This window comes from Lonchura striata, chromosome 7 (genome assembly GCF_050655825.1).
Source record: "Lonchura striata isolate lonStrDom1 chromosome 7, ASM5065582v1, whole genome shotgun sequence".
NCBI lineage: Eukaryota > Metazoa > Chordata > Aves > Passeriformes > Estrildidae > Lonchura > Lonchura striata.
Genome location: NC_140709.1, coordinates 31,061,535 through 31,080,444, shown reverse-complemented (window position 1 = coordinate 31,080,444; position 18,910 = coordinate 31,061,535). Strand labels below are relative to the sequence as shown.

Below are 18,910 nucleotides of genomic sequence, written 5' to 3'. Positions count from 1 at the left end.
ACAAATAATGTCTGCCAAATCTCTCTCTTGTTGCAGGAAGAGTTCCAGGATTATGCTGTACCACTGCACTGACCCAAATAACAGCACATTCATTAACGCTTTCTCCAGTGAGAACCACTGCATTAAGGATGAGCATCTCCCTTGTGACACTTCATGGGATTTTCCAAAAATATTAGCCAACCACTTATCATGTCCAGTGAAGCTGAGTTCACATTTTATGCCAAAGAAAAATTTCAAGCTTCATGTAAAACCTCACAGCTTGCCACCCAGCTTCTTTTATCTTTATAGTATGTTTTAAATAAGAAAAAATATTTTTTTGGTCTGAAAGTTTCTTCTAACAACTCACCTTTCCTTCATAATACACTAAATAATTGAGTTTTGTAGCTTTTAGGCACTCGCACTCATAATTTGAACTTCTATTACAGTTAATTGTTTCTTAATGAAGTGTTTAACAGAACAGTCTGTTCATTAAAATGACACCTGTAAACAATTTTTTTCTCAGAATTTTGTCATAAGTAAATAAAGAGTACCCACAAAATGAAAGTCTAACTGCAAGCAGTAATCCCTGACTCATGTAAATTCACACAAATGTATTTTTCAAATACAGTGTGAGCTTGGACTGCAGGATCAAAACCAACATCCTTTGCTACACTGACACTCTGGGTGTAAACAGTCATGTCTTCCTCTGCAGCCCTGCTGCCATGGTGGGAGAACTTAATAGCCCTGCAAGCCAGGCTTTCTCAGCTTGGCAGACTTTCAGACACAAGCCTCTGTCCTTCAGTTCAAAAAGTGACTGTCCTTAATTAAAAGGCTCTTTTACACATTTGCTAATAGAATAATTGCAGGGAGCAAGTAGTGCTATCAGTGAGTGCCTTTCTTCTTGCTGACAACAGCCTCATTTGCCAGCTTTGCATGTGAAGGAAGATAACATGCAATTATGAACTGCTTTAGATTGCAGTGCATGCACTTGAGGCACTTTCCCCCCTACCATATGGACTCCATAAGAGCAGCAAAGCATCATCACCTCCCCAGGGGAGGCTATGGCTGACCCCTCTGCAAATTAAAACCTTTAGACAAAGTAAACTACAGAGGAAAGTTTTGCAGAGGGCAGCACTAAACCTAAAATGAGTAGAGCTAAGAATCATTCCCAGATAATTAATTCCAGATACACTTAACTGAAACCAGGAACTGCCAACTTTTTTTTTTTTTTTTTTTTTGGTACTGTCAAAAGGCGAGTGGAAATACAGAGTGAAAAAGTGGTTGATTGAGAACCAATCACTCACCATTGGGCCTGGCTTCCCAGGCATACCATGCTGGCCACGTCCACCCTAGACACAAAAATAGAAAACACAGAGTATTTGTAAGGACTCTACCTATTTTTTTAATTATTTATTTTCAGCATTTGTGATAAAATTATATATATTAAAGTGATTGAAGAAATGCTGGATTGCACATGCCTCCAAATACTGTCATGGAAACCTTCTGGAAGAAATTATGCTCCCATTTGAGTTAATGGATTTCCATATTTTCAGAAAGGACAGTATTTTGAGAGTGTCATTGTATAGGGCACATGATACAAGTGAATCATATAAAAGTCATGGGGAGAAATGCCAGAAAAACAATACTTGACAATGGATGTAAAAGGATGAAAGTTCTAATTCAAATATGATTTCATGTTGAGGATAATCCCTCTTTTTGCTGAAAATCAAAATATTTTTAAGGTAGCCTTATTATCAGAAATTAAATTTTTAGATTTCAAATAAATTGAAATCTGAATTGAAATAATTAATCTTAACCTTCATTTTAAACCTTTTTCCAGACAAAACTGAAACATTATTTCCTGTTAAGTAATTTTTGCTGAGAAGAATCTCTTACAAGAAATCCAACAGAAACATAGAAGACATTTTTATATCCCAGAAAATCATGCTGTGAGGGTATTTGGATTTATGGGCAGCTCTGCTATAAGAAGTTACCATATAGTTATCACTCTCATTTTAAAACTGTTTTTAACTTTTAAAATTTATAGTACAGACGTCACCCCACAAAACTGCTCAGCCCTAACTTTCTTAAGCTAAAGCAGAACTCACAACATAAGTGACTAGCAAGTCACATGAACTAACACTTTCAGGCTCAGGGATTTAAATTTAAGAAGAGAAAAATTACAAAAGAGAAGGAAGTTTCTACTTACAGGGGCACCCTGTGGTCCAATTCGTCCTCTTTCTCCTGGCATTCCCCTAGGTCCCTTGAAGAAAGAATAAAAAGTGCATTATTCAGGAGGTCATCATACCAGAATAAAAAAAAGGGTTGTTTTTTTTCCACTCCTGCAGGAGTAACTTGTCTTATAGCAGAAAATAAGTAGCAGCTCATAAAATCCTTACAGCTTCACAGGCTTGCCCAGTGGAAATTTAATAAACTATAATTTCTGGTTTTCCATTCCAACAATATTTCTAGTTTTAAACAAATTAGAATCATTTTTTTATATACTTACCTGTGACAATAATGCAACCTCTTTCACTAAATCTCATTCTCAAATTCACAAATCTCATTCACTCATTCACAAATTCACAAATTCAGATTCTACTACAGGGATATTACATTCTACACACAACATAGTGCTTCACAGAGAGATGCCATTATCTGATATCAGAAAGAGGCTTTACTTCCATGAGCACTGCTGAGAGTCAATTTTTGTCACGTAACACTACTCATGCCTATTCAGTTGTCCAAAACCACATATGAACAAAAATTATTCTAAAAAAAGTTTCTCCATTTCACTTCCAGGTCATGCATACTTATCCTCAATGTAACCTCCAAAACCCTCTGTCCATGGTTTTCTTAGCCAGTTCATTCCTGATCTAAATTACTCCAATTCTACTTCAGAGCAATCCAAGCCAGTTTTTCTCATGTTGAAATCACTCCATATGAGGCACCAACATGTGAAAAAGAAAATACTATGACCCTACACACTTATATGAGTTGGGAAACCATCACCACACCTACAGCCAAGTCTCTGCTGAGCCTTCTGATTTATCATTATTACCTATGGCTGTGAATGGAGGGGAGGAACAGCTTACAGTGGGCCAAATTCACTGTCAGACTATCACAAAACAAGCCTTTATGAAGAGAAAGTTCAGCTCCATGAGCTCAAGTGCAGATATCAAACCCCTGAAATTCCCACTGGCAGTAGTACTTGCAATCATTTCTGCAACACCCAATGCATGCGACACTCACTAGGGGACCTGTTGGACCCATGGCTCCGGTCGGTCCGGACTCTCCCTGGAAAAGGAAATTAAATTATTAGAGAAATGGGTGAAAGGAAAATTGAGTCACATCTCACCCCTGTCCTCTGGGCTTATTTTGGACCTCAGGGGCAGATTTGCAGAGGTACCTGTGTGCATCACACATGGCAAGGACACTGCTCCCCATGCTGATGGAAATGCCATGTTTATGTGTTCTCAGTGTCTATGTGCTCTCTGCCAAGACTGCTGCTGTTGTTGCCACTACAGAAAGTGGTAGGCAATCTTGGGAAGGAAATATTTTCTACCACAAAGTCTCCTTACCTACTAATCTCACATTCAAATTTAGATTTTGGAAGATTCGCTTCATTTGCTATGTTTTTAATCTAAAGGAATAGTTCTCTCCCACATTCAATTATCACCTATGCCAGTCCAAAAATGTTTCAGCATCAGCACTGATGAAAGTGAAAAAGCCTGAAAAAAGTGGTCTAGTCTCTTTTAAAACATCTTTTAACCTATCTTGAAAGGACTGACTGTAGCTGGCTGTCCTGTGTTACCACTGCTTTGATCTGAAGTTGTAAGAGTGGTGCAGTGCCAATGGAGATCAAAAAATCTGAGAATAAACTAGTCAGTTTTATTACAATACATCCCCTCTCCAATGCCTGTTTCTTTTAAGCCAATCTATCACAACTTAAAAGAGGAGAGTCAGGTTTTAGTTATGCATTGCTTTATTTGATTCTATTAGAAAATGTTCAACTTGGTCCCATAGAGCAAACAAGAACCATGAACTGTCCAAGTGGAGAGCTGCAAGATGTGTATGGGCCCTTTGTTAACAGACTCTGCTGTCTTCAGTATTACATACACACCACAAATGGAGCACTCGGCTCACCCAGTGATCCCTTACAGGCCTAACTAAGCCCCAGCTGCAGCTGGGACTGGCACTTTTGAATTCTCTCCCCTATCTAAAGGTCAGAGAGGGTACAAAGCTGTGTTCAAAAGATCTCCCGCCTTTCAGGATTTGGGTGTTACACAAAACATGCTTAATCATTTATTTGTTTTGGCCATAAAAATACCTTTGCTCCAGCTGCTCCAATTTCACCTTTTGGACCATCAAGTCCTTTCAATCCCTGTAAGTTATAAAGAAATTGTATTTATATATGTGCACACAGAGAGCACTTCGACTATTATTGTTAAAGCAACTTGATATTAAAGTATTAAGAATGGATCTGAGGTGGTAAGAGTAAGAAAACAAAAAAAAAAAAAAAAAAAAGAAGGAAAAAAACAGATGGAATAAAGTTTTCAAACATTTCCTAAATGGAAACCATTTGTACAAGATACATTTCCTTGGATTTGGTTTCCTTTTTAAAACAAAAAAGTTTTAAAAAAAAATCCTAAAACAACAAGAAGGAGGCTCTGAGCCATAGGAAACCAATTTATTCCTCCCTGAAGTAAAATTCTGGCCAGAAAACTTGGTAATTTGTAATCACTCCATGTTGCAAACATATCCACCTCTCAAGTTCCCCACCCTAATGCAAGACTTGCCAACGAAGTGAGAGAACTGTCAGGTTTGCGCCTCCTGAAGCTTGGCAGGGCTCATGCAAGCTCCTTCCAGATTCCCAGAACATTTGAAATAGAGTAAAAAGCACTGGAGCATGTAACACAAAGGTCAGCTTAAAGGGAAATAGCACTGATTTTCTGCAAGGCCCTCTTTCTCTCAAATGCCAGATTTCTGCTACAGCTGCATCATCTGTAGTGTAGGCAAATTCTGCACAGATACAAAGAAAAAGCTTCATTCTGAAACTGCCAGGAAATACCATCTATATCAGAGGGAAAACCTTGTCTCTTACCCGGTGACCCTTGAGACCTGGGAGACCAGGAGCACCAGGAAAGCCTCGAGGCCCCTAGGTAGGAAAAAGAAGAAAAAAAAAAAACCCAAATATAATCCTGACTGAAGATAAACCTAGCAATCATGGAACTAACAGGGATAAGGGCAGCAGCAAAACTAATATTGCTAACACTCCGTCACCTTCATCATAGTGAGGAACAGCATTTGGGAAGCTCACAGATGATACAGCCTTGAAGTTATTTTCAGCATTAGTCACATTTTCACTGACATTAAAAGCTTTATCATTTGTATTGTTGTGTAATCAAAATTCAAATTTCAGCAAAAGTTATGAAATTAGATGAGTGGCAGGTTAAGTTTTGAGGGTGAACAAACATTAATGGACAAACAATTAAGCTGAGATCAAAATTCAGAGCAAACACTTAAAATTAACTAGAAAGTCAGAACTGCAAACTGTACCTCTTTTTTTCAGAATATGTCAGTCCAGAAACATGATAAACAACTGCTACCAAAACACATTTAGCAATTAAACCAAAGCTGTCTTGCACTTAGCTTCCTACCAAGTTTCTCTGGAAAGGATAACAGAAGGGAGATAAGTGCCTTGTATCAGAATATTTGTGATATGAATTTAGAACAGAAAACTCAGATAACAACAGTTATCCTCTGAGCAACAAAGCACTGACCTAGAGTCTAGGAGTCAGCTAAGACAAGGACTTAGATACTGAATGGCAGAACTTTGCACTGATAATTAAAAGCAGTATTGATGAGTCACATCAGGATGAAGCAATAAGGAAACAGTATCATATGATGACATATAACTATTTTGCTAAAATTTAAATAATCATGCTCTTACTGGAGATCCTGGAAATCCAGGCTCACCGGATTGTCCTGGTCTACCAGGTTCGCCCTAAGGGAAGAGGAAAAAAAAAGGAACACATTAAAACAGGAGATTTGAAAATAGATTTTTTGTATCATTCTTCCACTCAAACAAATGAGGACATTCACATCAGTATTATGCATCCTCTTTTTGCTGTAACACTGTCAGTGACATAAATCAACTGCATACGTACCTAGCAAATGTGCATTAGACACATTAACTCAGATGGTTTTTAACCAAAAACTGGGATAACTGAAGGCTAAGCCCACAATGTATCCCAGTCATCAGGAGATAGTGCTGCCACCTGGTTTTCCTGGGAATTAATGAGTTAACCTTCTGTCATCTTCACACAGAGCATCAAATGGCTGTTATTTCCCTCTAGAACAGCAATTTTAAACTACCTGCTTGTGACTCTCCTTCTGTTTAAATGTTTAATCCATGTATGATTTCATTCTAGGACAGTGACTATTTTCTGTGTATTGCAATAGGAAAAACAATATGGTGAAACCAAACAAGTATATTTTGAAGATGAATCAAAGCCCTTCAAAATCACATGCATCAGTCAGTTCAAATACACTCAGGACACCAGAATGCAGGATTCTAAAAGGCTTCAGAAAAATAGTTTCAGGTTAGAGAGAAAGCAAAGTGCTTTACAAATGCAATTAAAGACACCCAAACAAAGGAAATGGGGGAAGTTCTTAGAACAGTGTCAATATTTGACTTCCCTGCACTGAGAGTTAGCTGTTGCCAAGGATTCTTAAAATTCCTTGTACAGTTTAATGGAAAGGTAGCTGTTACACAATTTCTATACTAAAATGGCATCTGCAGTTTTCTAACTAATTTCCAAGTTAAAAATTACAGTTCAGATGGATTTAGTGTGATTTGCAAACAACTAATATACACCCACCAGTAAGGTCTTGGGCTACTGGTAATCAGTACATATACATACAATATATATAAAACTTACATTTTACATATATATGTATGCATACATGGATAAAGAAAAAAATGAGACAGAAACATAATCAATTATCATTTTAAAAATAAATTAAATACTAAAATCTTATCCAGACACATGTGTATGCTGCCATTACAGCTCCTCTAACCCAATATGCAAGCCCAAAAGTGAGGAGATGCCTCCAAGTGACTCCCGGTGATTTATTTTTATGTTTGATTTTGAGAAAGATTATCTCAGTTAAGAACTTACTGAAGCAAGATATAGAGATGGTGCTAGATTTTAGATATGATGATGACACATCAGGAAAAGAAAGGAGGGGTTGAGAAATGGTTGCCAAGATTCACAGTTGTGATGCTGGATTTAATGAGGAGTACAATTACAAAGTAAAGCAGACAATAGTAGTTAGAACAGGCACATCTGCTGGTTAGTCACTGCCTCACAGATGCCAATGTTTGTTTTATTAAAAATAAAACAAGATACAAAGAATAACAAACTTACATCTTCACCAGGTTTGCCTGGAGGTCCCTCTGGTCCACGAGAACCAACTGGCCCCTAAGAAATTAATATATTTGTTGAGAAGTCAGTTTAGCTATCACTTAAATATCTATTTACTCAATTTCAAAGTCTGGTTTTACAAAAAAGATGTAGAAAAAGGAAGATTTTATGTCTAAGCACATTTGCTCAGTTTTGTGGTACTCTTTCTAACCATCCTGGCCCTAGAAAACATGCATTGTACTATAAGAAAATACAGGATGGATTCTTTAGGAAAAAAACCCAAAACATTAAAAATTACAGTTGCTGTTTGCTTCAAATCTCTGGCTTTTGCTTTTACTTTTGAATCATTTTGTTGCCTCAAAAAAAATTATTCTCATTACCCTTTGTGTAAGTTACATTATCAGGTATGGTTTTACCAGTGCCTAACCATTCTCAGGCCTGTGCTGGAAAAGTGAGAATGATTGTTTCTAATATAATCATTGCTATTCATATTTAAAACAACTCATATTCACTGATTCATGACAACATGCTTTGAGCACCACAACTCTTCACTGAAGTTGCTTAATAGTTTCATCTGAAGCAACATGACAAAAAATTCCGTTCCAAAATTAAAAAGTAGAGCATATTTGCAATTCTGTTGTAGAAATGTTTGCATTTGTTAGTCTTACCATAGGTCCTGGATCTCCAGGTTCACCAGGTGGGCCCGTGGGACCAGCACCACCCTAAAATTAACCAAAGATTAATACAGTTAAAAATTCCAAAAGCAATTATAAGGACATAATTTAAAATCCATGACCAGGAAAATCAGAGCCTGTGGCTGAGAGTCTGGATTCTAATTCAGAACCACTTCACATTTCCATAGGAGTGAAAGTTGGATAATAAAACCCCTTAAGCTGTAGATAAATCCTGTGCCATACACAAAACCCCACTGGAAACTTAACACCATCGAAACAAGAACAGTCTCCATTTTCATTGCTGCTCACTCATTAAAAAATGTGTTGGGTTAAAACCCTGTTAAAGATCTAATAAAATGTGCTTTTGGAGCCAATTCCTGTGTATAGAGTCCATCTGGAGCAGAGCCCTTGTTTAAATTCCCTTTGGAAGGTGCACTCAGCCACAAGTCACTGAGGATGGACACTGCCCCAGAGATGCACAAAACCCTCTCACCACAAGCTCTGCCTTCAGCTCTGGTCAATTTAATCCCCTCAGGTGAAGCACTCACTTGTTTTCCTTGGAGACCCTGAGGACCTCTTGGACCCACTGGACCCTGTTGAACACACAACTTGTTACACACTGGAAAACAACCTTTCCCAAGTAAGATTCACCCTACAGAGGGCAAAATGGCCTGATAGGGACCACTAGCATTTCTACAGTCTGAAAGGTTTCTACTCAGAAAACTGGTGTTATGAAACACAAACAGATGTTGAATGAAATCTTCAAAGTTGAAAAGCCACAGAAGTGTAATTTCATTAGCAGCTGATAATATGGACTTGGCTGTTTACTCCAACTTCACAGTCTCTGGAATCACAATAATCAAACTGTCTGTCTAGCTCCATGAAAAAAATGTACTAACAAAATAAGAGTTGAGGGGAATAGTCTTCACTTGAAGGGAACGTCATTACTCAGATGAATCTCATAATGGAATCAATGACAATCAGTCAAGCTGAAAAGCAGTAATGAAAGGATGTGCTTAAATGTATCATACAAACCACCAAAAGAGCTTTCCAAATCATTGTGGTTAGCTACAAAAAACTCAGATTGTCCCTTAGAAAGTGCCATGGGACTTTTAGGAACAATCTCAAAACTAATTGTAACTTTTAACATTAAATATTATCTTATTTGAAGGTAATTATCTTGGTTCTAGGAGTACAAAAATATCTATAACAGACAAACATTCATTTTGACAGAAATTTGAGACTTATGTCTTCTAAAATTCAGCAATTTTTTACTAATTTTTAAAAAGAAAATGTAGAAGAGTTAGTAATGGGCCATTAAAGAAAAAGTTAATGAACATTAGAAACAAAACCTTTTTTCAGCTGTCAGTTACCCAGTTCACAAAAGAGGAAAAAAGAATGTCACATAACATGAGAAAGAGCAAGCCAGTGCCAATTGACTTTAGCAGACTTTGTGTAAGGCCATAGATATATTAACATTAAATTTAATCATATTAGAGAATGATAAGAGATGGTACAAGAGATGCAACACCTTGAGAAAAACCGAGTGAAAGGATTAAGCAAAACAACGAAAGCAACAAAGCGGGACAGACTTGTGGAACAAATTATTTTATGTTCAGAAAGCAAATACACTGTAGAGAGACAGTCATCAAAAAGTTCTTTGAAGAAACCACTGAAAAAGTTAATTCTAAGGCAAAGTATCAAATTATCTTTAGAATCTTTCCTATGGTATTGGAATCAATTTTGAAGGCTTCTTATCTTGGATAAGATTCAGGTAGACAAACTCATGGGCAATACAATCGCTAAAGGATGGTTTCTTTCAGAATGGATGTTAAAAATATCAGCAAAGAGGGTAACTATTTCCAAGATATCAGATGTGAAGAGAGGTATTATTAGGAAACAACCCCAAGAGTTCCAGAAGAGATAACTTAGGGTAATGAAACAGCTCTCAGAGACAGCAGAAAATTTCAGTGTTACCATTAAGTCCCCAATGCACTCAAAGTAAAGAGCATATCTAAATAGTGAGGGATGGCAGTGCAAGAAGTGGGCCACTGGAGAAACAGGAAGTCTGTCTTGAAACAGCAAAACATAGATTTGAGTTAAGAGCTGCTTTTGAAAGTATTTTTTTTCAATTATTACCAAAAAAAAAAAAAATCTGATTTGATGTCACATGTGAAAAGAAGTTACATATTTGTTTATTCTGCTTTGTGTTATACCTGACAACTTTCAGTCACTCTGCAGTGACTCAAGAGGAGCTGTTTTTTTCTCCTGTACCTTACTGTTAATAGCAGTAATATTCCAGAAGGAGAGAGGGATAGATGTGGGAGGATAAGTTGTCATTTAACAGAAAAACATTTTTTCCCCAGGTACTGTGCCAAACTCTACCAGAATATACTGCACATCCAGGTTCAAGAGGTACAGGAAGCTGTAAAGGATGAATTTCCTTTTGGGTTTTTGGACATGCACTCCACTTCTAGCCTCTCTTACAGTACAGGGTTAATTTAGTCTTACCACTGCACCAGGCATCAGTCCCATTTGACTACCAAGTCCAGACTTCTCATCCAGTCCTGCCATCTGAGCTGAAAAGGGCTGGAAAAATAAGATGGGTGATTTTAGCTGTAAGTCATTGAGATGGTTTGTAAGGCAAAAATCCATGCAATCACATCTTCATCATTTACCTTGCTTTTGCAGTGATAACAGCTCAATCCTTGGTTTAGCCACTAAAACAAAATTTGTCTCTCCTCTATATCTGAGGTGTTTAAAGCTTCAAAAACCATGTGAATACATTATATGTTTATTATTCTATTTCCACTTTAATATTAAACAAGTATAAAATGACCAAAAAAGAGGAAAGCCTCCCACTAAATTAATTACATTTTTTCATAACTTACAAATCTAGACCAAAACTGCCATATTCCTTCATGTCTTCTAAGGCTTCCTTTTTTTTAACTTCTCATGCTTAAAGTTCAGAAATATCTTAAGATAAATGGAAATGTAACTGATTTCATGATGACAAATTAGAATTTTTAAGCATCTTGCCCTTATCCAGCAAAGCTGAAAGCCACTGCTCTTCCTATCAATTAACAGAGACCAATGAGCTAGAGAAGGGAGAAACTTCAGTGCTCTCCTTCTTATGCAAGCAAATAGTTGAAATCAAGAGTTTTATTTTGCTTCATTCAGAGCTAGAGCCTCATTCACAGCAAGTCAGAGCTTACAGCGGCTGACAACAAGTAACAGCTCAAACATAGATTCAAATCTCCCAACATTTACAGTTAGTTCCTCATTAGATTGGTCCCCAAACACATTTTCTAAAGGCTGGAGATTGCCTGAGGTCAGAGACAGGAATGCAAACAAAAATTATCTTATATTTCCAGCCACACCTTTCTTCCATATATTCTATGCAGGATAACACCCATTATGGTGCTTCTGTGATTCTAAGAGACTCCTGTGTGCTGAAGATATTTACTTGGGCTGAGTCTGCTGGATTCAGAACTGTTGGGAAATGTGGTTAAGACATGAAATGCTGCCCAAAGTTGCAAACTATTGGCCTAACATGAATATTGCAGATTTTTGCCACTGTAACTATTGTTTTCAGGAGCATCTCAGGAACAATGGAATGAGAAATCAAAACAGATGTCAAAAAGCAATAAATGTGTAACTGAATAGACTTGAAAAATTCAAATATGTATTTATTTATTGACCATAATTAGTATCCAATAGAAGGGGGAGGAAAAAAAAAGTTTTGCAGAATACCTTGTCTGTATCTATAAAGCTGGTTAGGAGCACTGCTTTAACAATTTCCTAATCTTCTTAGTGTTTGTCTGAATAATTCCAGCAAGAAGTATTATCAACCACAGTTTAGTTTGTCTCATTAGTTATTTTTAATTTATTTATCTTAATTTTCACTTTTCTATATTCCTAATTTGGCGCACTCATTTCCTCTGTACTATTTCACAGAGGCTGGTGGAAGTAAAAGAACCCTTGTGGTGGTTCTAGATTAGGGCAGTTTGGCTTTGCTAGGTGCTAAAATCTGTTGTGAAAGGTGCATCCTTTCCCAGGTTTCTCACATTCAACTTGTCCCAGTTTTTGGCAGAACTTGCAGTGCCACTAGCTGCTGCCCCTTGTGACTGGGAGACAGGAAGTGTCTCCATGGTCATGGAACCAAAGGCAAGTCACCGTTTATATCACGTGGAGCTGCTCCAACACTCCACTTTGAGCTAGAGCAAATGTAAAACTTACCCTGCTTATTCCATCTGGTCCTGGGTGAGTGGGATGCCCTGGAGGACCAGGATCACCAGGCTGGCCAGGGATACCAGGTTCCCCATCAATCCCCTGAGGACCACGAGGACCCTACAAAGAAAATCAGGAATGCCAGCAGTGTGTAAAGGTATTCACTGAAATCATTGTAATTAGCAAAACACCTGCTTCTTTGGGATAAATCTGTATTTCTACAGAAAGATCTCCAAACAAACAACATCCCTAAAGCTCTGTTCCCACCTTCTGATCAGAAGCACTGACTGAAATTAATCATGAATCCAACACTTAAGTAAACTGCAGTAATTTCTATCATAGGCTTTTTTAGAAGCCAAGGCTTCCAACCATTCCATACTAGAGTATACTATGCCTGAAAAACTCTTTGGCTTTGCACACCATATAGAATGAAGTTAATTCACTTCTAAAATAAGTACAGCTCAGATAAGTGTAAATATACACTGAGGCTTAAGAAACTACAGAGTAATGCTGGATTTTCACAGCCTACTTGACATCATGAATGGTTTAGCCAGTTCATAGTACTGTTGAATTCTCAACATAGTTATGATGCCAGAAATGCAGGGAAAGTTACCTGGTGTTGAAATAATCTCTAGCTAATATTTACAGAATAGGTTAGAGCCCATCCTGTGGCTCTCATTTTAATGTGGCTCCCACTTTTAATTCCTAAACTGCACTCACCTCAAAATTAAATATGGAGGCAGCTAATAAAACATTAGTTGAACAAGATGAGTAGTAATGGGACCAACAGACATGCTTCAATCATAAATACAGATTTTCAAGTGCTTCTTACTACTTTTCTTCATTAGAAGAAAGTGCTTGACCAAGGCAAGGAAAGGTTTTAGACTATGTATTGACCTCTTCCATTTTAAGGATCCTTAAACATAGAATTTTAGAAGCCTTGCTCACTGAGTCATCTTTTCAAACACAACTAATCATTACACAGATTGCCAGGTTTTCCATGAGGTGAGGACTGTGTCTGCAACACATTTCAGTGGAATTTATGTCTGAAGTGGTATGGTTTGAACTAGTATGGTTCACACAAGGAGCTGTGAATAGATGGTATTCTGAACAAATGAGAAGGTCTGTGCATGTTGGACAGAAGAAGAAGGTTTTAGCACAAAACTTAATTCTTAAATATATCTGTTATAAACACAAGTACACACTGCCAAACCTAGAAGTGCTTACTGCCCCAAGGACGAAAAGAATGAGATACCTTATTTGTTTGTTCTCAAAACAAAAAGAAAACAAAGTTAAGCATTAGAGAAAAAAAAAAAAAAAAAAAAAAAACACAGTTGGCTATAAAGAATTTGGCAAGGCTATGCTTTTGCAGATTTCCAGTATACACACAAGACACCTTAACAAAGGCTAACAGAGAAAAGGCCTTTTAAAAATTCTTTTTAGAAAAGCATGTACTTTTTAGTCACCAAAAGTCAAGTTGCTCGAAGAATAAAAATGCAACTACATACCTCAATACCAAGAAGTCATCAAAATGCACATTTGTATTTGTCGGTAGCTAGTGGTATACAACCAATCTGGTGTGGGTTTTTGAAAAAATATTGATGATAATTTATTTATTTTACATAATTTATACGTTTATATGTATAGAAAAAAGCCCTTTCATTTTCTTTCACCAGTTCAAGATCAATCAGGTTTAAAAAAAAAAAAAAAGGAAAACCATTCTCACAAATGCCACGAGGTGGCACCATTTAAACACAATTTTCTCATTCTGTCCCACCGCTGCTGCTGAATGAAATAAAAGGAAAAAGCAGCTCATGGTAGAACACTCCCAAATTTCTATTTACTTAAACTGCTACTGCAAGTAAAATTGAGTGTAAATCCACATGGAAAGAAAAACATATGAATGGTTCTGAGGATGTGCAAGTTTATTTTCTGTCTTCAAAAGACCATTTGTTAACAACTAAAATGTCATCATGCACCAAAACTCCTCTTCCCTAGATACATTCTGAAAATGCAGACATACTATTCCCTAGCTGTCTCTCACTGTTACATTAACAAAGAATCTGGTGAAAAAAATATGCTCATATTCCTGAACTCATTTTACATCTGAACTCATTTTACATCCAAACTCATTTTACATCCTGAACTTATTTTACATCTTGCTCACTAGTTAGCATGAGCCTGACTTTAAAGAATAACAAAAAACCAATCTGAAGAAATAAATAAACAGCTTGGAAATATGCTTATGGCATTAGTAATATCCACAGTCAGTAATGTATTTAGCCAGATTAATTTTAGAAGGGAAGTCTGGACAAGATTATCTGCTCTATGAGGGATTTTTTCATAATATAAACTGTAGGTGTGAGCTAGCATTTCTTTTCCACAAGTAAAAATAAACCCCCTGCACTAGCAGTCACTGTTTCGCTGAGAGCAGTGCTCTTGGTCTCAGACCCACACTCTAGCAAACACACAGCTCATCAGAACCTCTGATGCAACATTTGCAAAGCAGCTGACTGCTTCCCAGTCCTGTGTTGTTCCTTGAAAGCAGAATAATAACCTGTGTCAAAAGGACTCAAAGCCATTTACAGCCTTTTGGGATTTTAGTGTTTGTGGCCACCACTCTGTAGAGGCATGGGATGCATGGCAGGGAACCAGCATCTCATTGACAATACTGCACATTAGGAAACACTTTGAACACAGCCTCATTCAGAAAACACAAGTCAAGATTTCTCTGTGCACCCCAAGACTGCACAACGACTCCCAGATTTCTATTAAGCATTTTGATACTCATTCTTCAGACAAATGTCTTCTGGAGATGTGAAGAGCAGCATTGTCTTGGCAAGCATCTCAAAGAGGCTACACACTTCCTGCACTACTTTAACAACGTCATTACCATCTACTGACAACAGGCACACACTGGAAACAGGGCAAGGGAGTCTGGTTTAGGCCTGTGCCTAACCTCAAGATTGGCTTGCTCTCTCCTGAATGGTAGGAAAATATCCACATTGAAATTACAATGATTCAACTCTCAAATCTGCTTTTAGCAGCTTCTGCTCTTCAACCTAGCTTTTTGAAAAGAAACATGTCATCTGGGATATTTTCAAGCACTTCTTTTTGGTCTTTCTGTGGTTCTCCACATGCAGACACCAGAATTCCCTTATGAAGTCTTTATTTCCACTGAGCAATCCTGGTTACATTATTCACCAGCATACCAACAAATGTAGTCACATATTAACTCCTGCTAACTTCTGAGCTTTGTCTTTTCTGCAGTGCTCCAAGCCACATAGCAGTCATCAGCAAACAGCCATCTAATCAAAGGAATGTGATGTTCTAGTTCTGTCTGAAAATGTTTGTAGAGAAAGTATGATTTTGGTGGAACTACTGCTAAACCGCTGTCCATGTCTCAAAATATTCAGGTTTCAATCTACCCCAGCAATGATGAAATAGAAATGTTTTCCTCTTTGTTACCTGATTCCTGGAAAATACGAGGACAGTTTTGGTAACTCTAGAAGACACAGAGACAGTTTAAAGCCATTTAATCTTTTGAGGTTTGCTTCAGGTACTTTATTTCTGAGCTATTTAATAACTTACAGGTCTTCCCTTTGGTCCTCGTTCTCCTCGTGGACCTTGTGAGCCTGGAGGTCCCTAAAAGAAAGACCAGAAATATTAAGCCTCTTTTAAACTACCTAATGATTAATAAAGCTCTGCAAATATGAAATCCAATGCTTATTTGAAAATTAATGTGTGGGATTTTTTTCTATATCATTATGAAGACGACAGCTATAATAACCAAGTATTCAATATTTCTTCTCAACTGGACATTGTCAGAAGGGAGTAGAACCATGGTGCAGAGATCTACAAAATGGTTTCATCTCTCATGTTAATCCAGAAAAGATTTCCTGAATGTTGGGTCTGAGACACCCTCCCTTCTAGTCCAGGACTGCTCTGTGCTCAGGCACAGCATGGAGCATCCTGCAGCTCCTCCTGCTCCTGCTTGGACCCTGCTGGAGAGGCATTCTCCAGCATCCACCCAGCACTAAGGGCCTCAGATATCCATGTGCTACAAGCACACATCCATTCATTTGGGCATCCATTCCCTGACACTGGGAAAAACATCCCATCATCTTCTCATTTCCTCAGAGCCAGTGGCTCTCCAGATAGCACCTACTGAGGGGTGGAAGAACCCTCCTTCACATCACTCTCACAACACAAACCAGTCATGGCAGAGAGGGGCAGATGCCTCATCAGAGAAGCAGAAGATGAAAAAGTACTCACGGCTGGTCCAGGGCGGCCTCGTATTCCTGAAACCTAGAGCAGGGAATATAAATTAAAGTCACCACACATCATTGTTACTGAAAAGCAAATAGCAAGGCAGGACATTAAAGTACTGAGAAAGTTAAAAGGGTTTTTAGGGAAAGGGGGAAAAAAGTAGTAAATATAATTTGCACTGGCTATCTTTTTCCAATTTGAATATTTTTATTAGCAATGTGATCAAAATCTTAGCAGTATCACTGCTCCACTAAAAAGGATTAAATAAATAAGTGAATTACAATGATTTAGGCTCAACTTATTATTTAAATCTGTTTGCCTTCACACTAGAAAGGAATAAATAGATAATGAAATCTTATTTAACCCCCTCTAGATAGTAATTTACCAATTACACTTCTACAAAAATCTAACCATAAAAATAAAGATTATGGCAGAAGAACTAACAACTAGCAGGAATTTCTAATGTTACATATGTGAAACAGCATACTAATTCCACTCCTTTCTTTCCTAGGCTGTATGGTTTTATTTACTTCATTACTGAAATTCTGCTTTAAAGCACTAATATATGCATTTCTAGGATGTGCTGATGGATGAAGAAAATATTGACTTACAGGTGGCACTACTCCAGGTTCTCCTTTTTGCCCCTGTAGGAAAAAGATACCAAAGCATCAGATGCCAGAAAAGAAGTGCAAGTACAATTACCAGTACCAGTTTCAGAGATACCATCCCCGTGACTGTGATAAAACTAATGCTTCCTTAAAAATACAGTAAGACTAAATTAAAGTACCTGTGACAAATAATCCATATTATTTTAATGACTATGGACACTGATTAAATGAAGGTCATAAATTACCATTATCTCCTAGCTGCATAACATACTGTCTGAAAGAATTAAACTAAAAAAAATATGAAGCTTTTCTCTTAGAACTTCAAGAAAATGCTAGAAAATACATTGGAGCTCTGTTGTTGGATGATTTGAGTCATGTGTAGCACAGAGCCCAGAGCAGCATTTAGATTCCATTTCTTCAAGGTACTAAATTAAAATACATATCATCATGGATATAAAAATCCATCTGCAGCCTCAGGAAAGGTTATGATACAGTGATATTGCATAGCTTCAGTCTGAAGGACAACAGCAATTGGCAATTGAATTTTTTTTTGAGCTGAATGTGTTGACAATGATTACATCAAATAACTGGGTTTAGACCTACCAGTTGTAACTGGTTTTTTAAGGAAAAAAAGAGGACTTTGCAAAGATAAAAAGTGTCCTGCCTTGCTTATCAAGTAATAATTAATAAGGCGGGTACAGTCCATTTATTTCCATAAACTACCACTGCAAAGAGTACTCAGTTTTGGTGAGTGCATGTACTTGATCATCTAAAATTTATTTTGATTATTTCTTGCAGTTGCTTATTATCTTAGAAGCCTGTTTATGGGAATGCCTTTTAATTTCTTCTGTAAGAGCAGGTCTTCCCTTTGTTTAATTACACACAATAAGAGAAGCTGCCCACAGAACTGTGGCTCTGGGCAAGGACACAGGATTCCAGTGCCACATCCTGCCCACTGGGCAGCTCAGCACAAAAACCAGCTGCAAGCTTTAACAGTTCAGCATCTAGTGACAGAACACTCTCTTCCCTCAGCCTGTGGCACTGCTAGAGGTGACACAACCAAACTGCTCCAACTAGAATTCCTTTGATGTAGACAGCAGGGATTTTCAGCCAGGGGAGCCTCTATATTAAGATCAGGATTTCTGACTGCATCCCAATGTTTTTTTCATGTGGACTGCAATCTCCCTAGCCACCAAAGAAGGCTAAGAGAAAGAACTACATGTTTTTAACAGAGATTATGTGTATCTTTTGTGATATGCTTCAATGAGATGCATGAGATTCTTTTGACGGTAGCAACACATTACAAAAAAAGTAAAGGAAATCTTACCTTTCTTCCTCTACCTATGAAAAAGGACAAAAGAAGAAAAGAGAATAAATTAGTGATTTTACTCAGAGAGGCAGAATTCAGTAACAGTTGAGTGAAGGTGTTGCAGCTAGAGCCATCCCTGATCCTGGATGCAGAAGGGATGGTGTATTGCCTACAGGGAGCTGGGAGAGTTCTCAGGGACACACATACTCACTGGTTCAGGTGTGAGGAATCACAACACTGTGCAAAAATGTGCTGTAATTCTCAGCCTTTTTCCTCATTGCACAGAGTCACAAAAAACACTTTGGGAAAGCAGAGTATCTTGTGGGGAATTGTGAGAAGCTGTCCTAATGACTGACAGAAAGTCAGAGGAAGCTTTATTACTGACTCCAACAATAACTATTGATGGATCCA

General features: G+C 37.6%; 1 protein-coding gene across 3 annotated transcripts in view; it reads right to left on the bottom strand.

Annotated features, from left to right (window-relative positions):
- The window catches only part of COL5A2 (collagen type V alpha 2 chain), a 128,697-nt gene that overhangs the window by 27,354 nt on the left and 82,433 nt on the right, over nt 1-18,910 (bottom strand). For all 3 annotated transcript variants that reach the window (XM_085585315.1, XM_021531409.3, XM_085585314.1), the window contains exons 3-17: nt 18,518-18,531; nt 17,194-17,226; nt 16,589-16,621; nt 15,905-15,958; nt 12,323-12,433; nt 10,595-10,672; nt 8,632-8,676; nt 8,078-8,131; nt 7,413-7,466; nt 5,933-5,986; nt 5,084-5,137; nt 4,310-4,363; nt 3,232-3,276; nt 2,189-2,242; nt 1,284-1,328 (exon numbers count right to left, since the gene is read on the bottom strand). In XM_085585315.1, coding sequence (XP_085441441.1) covers nt 1,284-1,328; nt 2,189-2,242; nt 3,232-3,276; nt 4,310-4,363; nt 5,084-5,137; nt 5,933-5,986; nt 7,413-7,466; nt 8,078-8,131; nt 8,632-8,676; nt 10,595-10,672; nt 12,323-12,433; nt 15,905-15,958; nt 16,589-16,621; nt 17,194-17,226; nt 18,518-18,531 — 782 coding nt within the window. The remainder of the gene's footprint in view (nt 1-1,283; nt 1,329-2,188; nt 2,243-3,231; nt 3,277-4,309; nt 4,364-5,083; nt 5,138-5,932; nt 5,987-7,412; nt 7,467-8,077; nt 8,132-8,631; nt 8,677-10,594; nt 10,673-12,322; nt 12,434-15,904; nt 15,959-16,588; nt 16,622-17,193; nt 17,227-18,517; nt 18,532-18,910) is intronic.